Genomic DNA, 6,279 nt, shown 5'->3' on the forward strand with positions numbered 1-6,279 from the left:
GGGATGGGATGGGGATGGGATGGGGATGGGATGGGACGGGATGGGGTGGGGATGGGATGGGGATGGGATGGGGATGGGGATTGGGATGGGGTGGGGATGGGGTGGGGATGGGATGGGGTGGGGATGGGATGGGGATGGGATGGGGATGGGATGGGGATGGGGATGGGATGGGGATGGGATGGGATGGGGATGGGATGGGATGGGGACAGCAGGATGAGGGTGAGGACCATCGGACAAACACTCAGGGACAAGGATTTGGTCTGGAGGACGAGGACCGGAGGATGAGGGACAAGAGAGGACAAGGAGCAGAGGCCCAGGACTGGAGGATGAGGACGAGGACTGCCCAGTGGGCAGGAGGACAAGAGCCGGGGGGTGAAGAAGGGGCCGAGGCCGAGGCCTGGATGCCGAGGAGCTGCAGGTGAGAGCTGGAGGATGATGGGGCAATGAGGCACTGGGATGGGGCTGGGGCACGGGCTGTGGGTCTGGGCATTGGGCTGCGGTGCAGGATGTGGGGTGCAGGACGTGGGGCTGTATTCAGGGCCGTGGGGGGCACTGGGGCTCCCCCAGCCCCATAGGCAGGGCAGTGCTGCTCCATGGCTGTGATCCGCAGCCTGCCCCACAGCCTGCCCCACGGCCCACCCTCACTGCCCCACAGCCCACCCCAGTGCCTGCCCCAGAGCACCCCATGGTGATCCCCATCGCACCTCCCTTCCCTCCCCCCGTTGCTGTCCTTTTCCATCCACGGGCTATGAATAGCTGCCGGCAGCTCCGGGACCTTGCCCCCGCCACCCCTGCCTATTTTTAGCACCACCCAAACCCCTCCCACCCCACAGCAGTGGGGGGGAGCCCCCAACCCCCTCCTGTGCCCCCCATCCCCCTGCCCCACATCCCTGCTGCCACCCTCCACTCTGCCCCCAGTGCATGGGGTGCCCCATGGTGCTGGGGGTTCCACAAACCCCCGGGACCCCCAGGCTGGCGGTGCCGGTGCCAGCAGCGGGTTGGCCGCGGCGTGCCGGGAACGGCCTTGGCGAAGGCGATAAAGGGGGACCTGGGGCCAGCAGCGGGGACAGAGCCAGGCGGCGGCCATGGGTCCCGGGGGGCTGCTGTGGGGCCGGGGCGGGCGGCGGGCGCTGAGCCAGGGGGTGGCGGCGGGGGCCCCCGCTCCGTGCAGCCCTACGAGGCAATCCCCCGCAGCGGGCGCAGCCGCTGGCTCAACCTCTACCGCTTCTGGCGCAGCAACGGCTTCCAGCACTTCCACCGCCTGATGGAGAGCAACTTCCAGCGCCTCGGGCCCATCTACCGGTGGGGCTGGGGTTCGCTGGACATGGGGGGGGGGGCACAGCCCCGGCTGGGGAACCCCCGGTGACGCAGCGGCGCGGTCCCGCAGGGAGACGGTGGGCACCTACGACTGCGTCAACGTGCTGCTGCCGCAGGACGCGGCGCAGCTCTTCCAGGCCGAGGGCGTCTTCCCGCGGCGCATGGGCATCGAGGCGTGGAGCGCGCACCGCCGGCTGCGCAACCACAAGTGCGGCGTCTTCCTGCTGTAAGTGGGGTGCGGGGCACCCAACCGGAGCCTGAGCGGGTGCGGGGTGGGCAGGGTGTGGGGCACAGTGGGGTTGTTCCATGGGGCGGCGTGGGTCAGAGTTGGGGGCAGCATGGGTACGGTGTGGGCACTGTGTGGGGTGCTGCGTGGGCGTGGCGTGGATTTGCTGGGGGGCACAGTGTGGGTGCGCCATGGGGCAAGGTGTGGGTGCAATGTGGGGCACGGCGTGTGCATGGCGTGGGTGCACTGTGGGGCGCAGCGTGGGTGCTGCGTGGGGCGTGAGCATGGGCACGCCATGGGTGCACCACGGGCACACCACGGACACACCTCGGGTCACCACGAGCACACCACGGACACACCACGGACACACCATGGACACACCACGGACACACTATGGGCACACTGGGCACACCACGGGCACACCGTGGGTGCAGTGTGGCTTTACTACGGGACACACCATGGGCACAGCGTGCACGCGTTGCATTGCGCTGGCGGTGCCGGTGCCGGCGGTGTGCTGAGCTTGCCGCGCACCCCGTCAGCAACGGCGAGGAGTGGCGCGCCGACCGGGTGCTGCTGAACAAGGAGGTGATCAGCCCCGAGGGCACCCGCAAGTTCCTGCCCTTCCTCGACACCGTGGCCCGCGACTTCGCCGCCGCCATGCACCGGCGCATGGAGCGCACGGGACGGCGCTCGCTGACGCTCGACCTGCACCGCGACCTCTTCCGCTTCACCCTGGAGGGTGCGTGGGGCGCGGGGTGTGGGGGGGGCGGAGGGGTGGTAGGGGGGATTGAGTGGTGCCCCCCCCCAGCCAGCAGCTACGCGCTGTACGGGGAGCGCCTGGGGCTGCTGGAGGAGGCGCCGGACGCGGAGGCGCAGCGCTTCATCGGCGCGGTGGAGACCATGCTGCGCACCACGCTGCCGCTGCTCTTCGTGCCGCCCGGCCTCGTGCGCTGGCTCAACCACCGGCTGTGGCGCGAGCACGTGGCCGCCTGGGACACCATCTTCCAGCACGGTGAGAGCGGGATCTCCCCAGGACCCCCCCAACGCATGGCCCTGCACACAGGGACAAGGACAGGGTTGGGGACGGGGGTCAGGGACGGGGATGGGGATGCTCCTGGCACACCCAGCCCTGCGCCCTCACGGTGCCGGTGCCGGTGCCGGTGCGCCCAGTCTGAGGGCTGCCCCCCGCAGCTGACAAGTGCATCCAGAGCATCTACCAGGAGTTCTGCCTGGGGCGGCCCCGCAGCTACTCGGGCATCATGGCCGAGCTGCTGCTGCAGGCCGAGCTGCCCCTCGACTCCGTCAGGGCCAACATCACCGAGTTCACCGCCGGCGGCGTCGACACGGTGCGGGGGGCGCGGGGGGCCGGGGAGGGACGTGGGGTGACGTGGGGATGTTTGTTGGGGGGTGCTGTGGGGTGCCGTGGGGATGTCAGGGGGTGCTGTGGGGATGTTATGGGGTGCCACAGGATGCCAGAGGGTGCCATGGGGATACCATGGGGTGGAGTGGGGTGCCATGGGGGTGTTCTTTAAGGGGTGTCAGGGCGCACCATGTGGGTGTTATGGGGTGCCATGGGGATGCGATGGGGTGCTGTGGAAGACCATGGGGTGCTATGGGGGAGCCATGGGATGCTGTGGGGTGCTGTGGAGGTGTCATAGGGTGTCTTGGGGGTGCCATGGGGATACCGTGGGGTGCTGTGGAAGACCATGGGGAGCTATGGGTTGCCATGGGGCGCTGTGGGGATAGCGTGGGGATGCCGTGGGGTGTCTTGGGGATGCCGTGGGGTGTCTTGTGGGTGCCACAGGGGTGCTGTGGGGATGCCGTGGGGCGCCGCGGGGCCGCTCGCCGTGGGGCTGCGAGCGAGGGGCTCGGCGGTGCCCGCAGACGGCGATACCGCTGCTGTTCACGCTGTTCGAGCTCGCCCGCAACCCGCCGGTCCAGGCCGCGCTGCGCGCCGAGATCCGGGCGGCGGAGGCGGGGGGGCCAGGAGCTGCAGGCAGTGCTGGGCGCGCTCCCGCTGCTGCGTGCCGCGCTCAAGGAGACCCTCAGGTGGGGGAGAGGTGGGGGGGGGCAATTGGGGGTGCTGGTGGAGTACTGGGAGGCTGCTAGGGCGCACTGGGAGGGTGCTGGGGGGAGCTGGGGGGCACTGGGGTGTGCTGGGGGGCACTGGGAGGGCACTGGGGGGCACTGGGAGGATGCTGGAGGGACAATGGGAGATACTGGGGGTTACTGGGAGGGTGCTGGGGGACACTGGCAGGGTCTTGGGTGGCACTGAGAGGGTGCTGGAAGGGTACTGGGAGGGTGCTGGGAGGCACTGGGAGTGTGCTGGGAGAGTACTGGGAGGAACTGGAGGGCCCTGTGAAGGTGCCGGGGGCTACTTGGAGGGTGCTGGGGGGTACTGGGAGGGTGCTGGGGGGTACCGGGTGGCACTGGAGGGGTGTTGGGCACTAATGGTGGGTACTGGGGGGTACTGGGAGGGCACTGGGTGGGCACTGGGTGGTACTGGTGAGCACCAAGGGGTGCTGCGTAAGTACTGGGGGGTAATGGGGTGTACTGAGCGGTACTGGGAGGGCACTGGGAGAGCACTGGAGGATACTGGGGGGTACTGGGGAGCACTGGTGGGTACTGGTGGGTACCATCAGGCCCTGGGGGGAGGCTGGGGAGGACTGGGGTGGGGTGGGTCTGGGACCTCCCAGGGTGTTTGTCTGGGGGGGGGGGGCACTGGTACAATGGGGGGCACCCCGATTTTTTGGGGGAGTCACTCCCTTTTTGGGGGGTGTCACCCCTTGGGTGCCACCACCTGGGCAGGAGTAACGGGGGGGGGGCTATCACCCCGCTCACGATATATCTGGGGAGGGGGGCCCCGCCGAGCCCCCCTGCCCGCCCCCCCCCCAGGCTGTACCCGGTGGGCATCACGGTGCAGCGCTACCCCACCAGGGACGTGGTGCTCCACAACTACCGCGTGCCGGCGGGGGTGAGCAGCACCGGGGGGCTCGGGGGGGGCGGGGGGGGGTGTCCCAGCACGGGGGTGTCCCCGCTGACCCCGCACCCCCCAGACGCTGTGCCAGGTGTCCCTGTACGCCATGGGCCGCAGCCCCGCCGTCTTCCCCCACCCCGAGCGCTACGAGCCCGCGCGGTGGCTGGGCGGCGAGCGCGCCGCCTTCAAGGCGCTGGCCTTCGGCTTCGGCGCGCGCCAGTGCATCGGGCGGCGGCTGGCCGAGGCCGAGATGATGCTCTTCCTGCTGCACGTGAGCTGAGACACCCCCCCCCAGCCCCGTAACCCCCCCCATTTTACATCGGCACGCGTCGGTGGGGTCACCTGCGCCCCGTCCCCGAAAGGTGCTGCGCAACTTCTCGGTCGAGACGGCCTCCACCGAGGACCTCGGCACCGTCTTCGGCTTCATCCTGATGCCCGAGAAGCCGCCGCTGCTCACCTTCCGGCCCCTCGAGTGATGGTGCTGGGGGGCACGGCGCGGCGGGACCCCCCAGCAGGACTCCCCCCGGCCCCCCGCCGCCGCCGCAATAAAGCCTCGTCGCACGCGGGGTGCGTGGCTGCGTCCTTGGGGGCGCAGGGGGAAGGGGCCCCCAAAAGCTGTCACGTCCCCATCGCCCACCCGATGGCCCCCCAGTCACCCAACTCACTGCCCCCCAGTCACCCAACTCACTGCCCCCCCAGTCACCCAACTCACTGCCCCCCCCAGTTACCCAACTCACTGCCCACCCAATTAGCTGATTATTTGCACACCCCATTACTTGTCCGCCCAACTGATCAACCCCCAATTACCCAACTCACTGCCCCCCCAGTTACCCCACTCACTGCCCACCCAACTAATTGCCCACCCCATCACCCAATTATTTGCCCCCCCAGTTACCCCCACTCACTGCCCCCGTTACCCAACCCACTGCCCACCCAGTTACCCAACTGTTTGCCCACCCAGTTACTTGCCCACCCCATTACTTGTCCACCCAACTAATCAGCCCCCAATTACCCAACTCACTGCCCCCAACTGCTCACCCACCCCATCACCCAATTATTTGCCTACCCAATCACCCGTCCCCCAATTACCAAATTATTTGCCCCCCAGTTACCCAACGCACTGCCCACCCAACTAATTGCCCACCCAACTAACTGCCCACCCCATCACCCAATTATTTGCCCCCCCAGTCATTTGCCCCCCCAGTTACCCCACTCTCACTGCCCACCCCACTAATTACCCACCCCGTCACCCAATTATTTGCCCCTCCAGTTACCCCACTCACTGCCCACCCAACTAATTGCCCCCCCAATTACCTAATTACTTGCCCACCCAATTACTCCCCCACAGTAATTTGCCCCCCAGTCGCACCATCACCATCCTCACAAAGCCGCTTTATTACCAGAACCCCCCAAATTCAGGTTTCCAGCACCGGGAGGGGTCCCTGGGTGCCACCCCCATCGCAACCATGCCGGGGGGGTCGCAGCGTGGCCTTCCCCCCTATGGGTGCTAGAAGAGCCTCAGCAGGAGTTCGGGCCCCCACCCCATGGAGCTGTGGGTGACGGCTGCCTTCAGCAGGGGGCTGTGGGCTGTGCTGGGGGTGGGGGGCATGGACCCGATGTCCCCCCCCCCCATTGCGTCGCAGTGCCGGGTGATTGATAAGGGTGCCCGTGGGGTCACTGAGCATTGAGGGGGGCACCCATGGGGACCCAGAGAAACTGTAGGGGCACCCATGGGGACCCAGAGCACTCACAGCGGCAC

At 68.2% G+C, this 6,279-nt stretch overlaps 1 protein-coding gene across 1 annotated transcript; it reads left to right on the top strand.

Moving 5' to 3' along the window:
- The first annotated feature begins 1,145 nt into the window (after positions 1–1,145).
- Positions 1,146–5,086, top strand: LOC125180744 (cytochrome P450 11B, mitochondrial-like). Its single transcript, XM_066990870.1, is given in 10 exon segments — positions 1,146–1,302; positions 1,388–1,543; positions 2,083–2,282; positions 2,352–2,555; positions 2,735–2,889; positions 3,428–3,522; positions 3,524–3,592; positions 4,439–4,517; positions 4,600–4,791; positions 4,883–5,086. Coding segments are annotated over 10 exon segments (1,302 nt in total). The 5' UTR covers positions 1,146–1,264; the 3' UTR covers positions 4,997–5,086.
- Positions 5,087–6,279: the final 1,193 nt, after the last annotated feature.

This window comes from Anser cygnoides, chromosome 2 (genome assembly GCF_040182565.1).
Source record: "Anser cygnoides isolate HZ-2024a breed goose chromosome 2, Taihu_goose_T2T_genome, whole genome shotgun sequence".
In the NCBI taxonomy this organism is placed as follows: domain Eukaryota; kingdom Metazoa; phylum Chordata; class Aves; order Anseriformes; family Anatidae; genus Anser; species Anser cygnoides.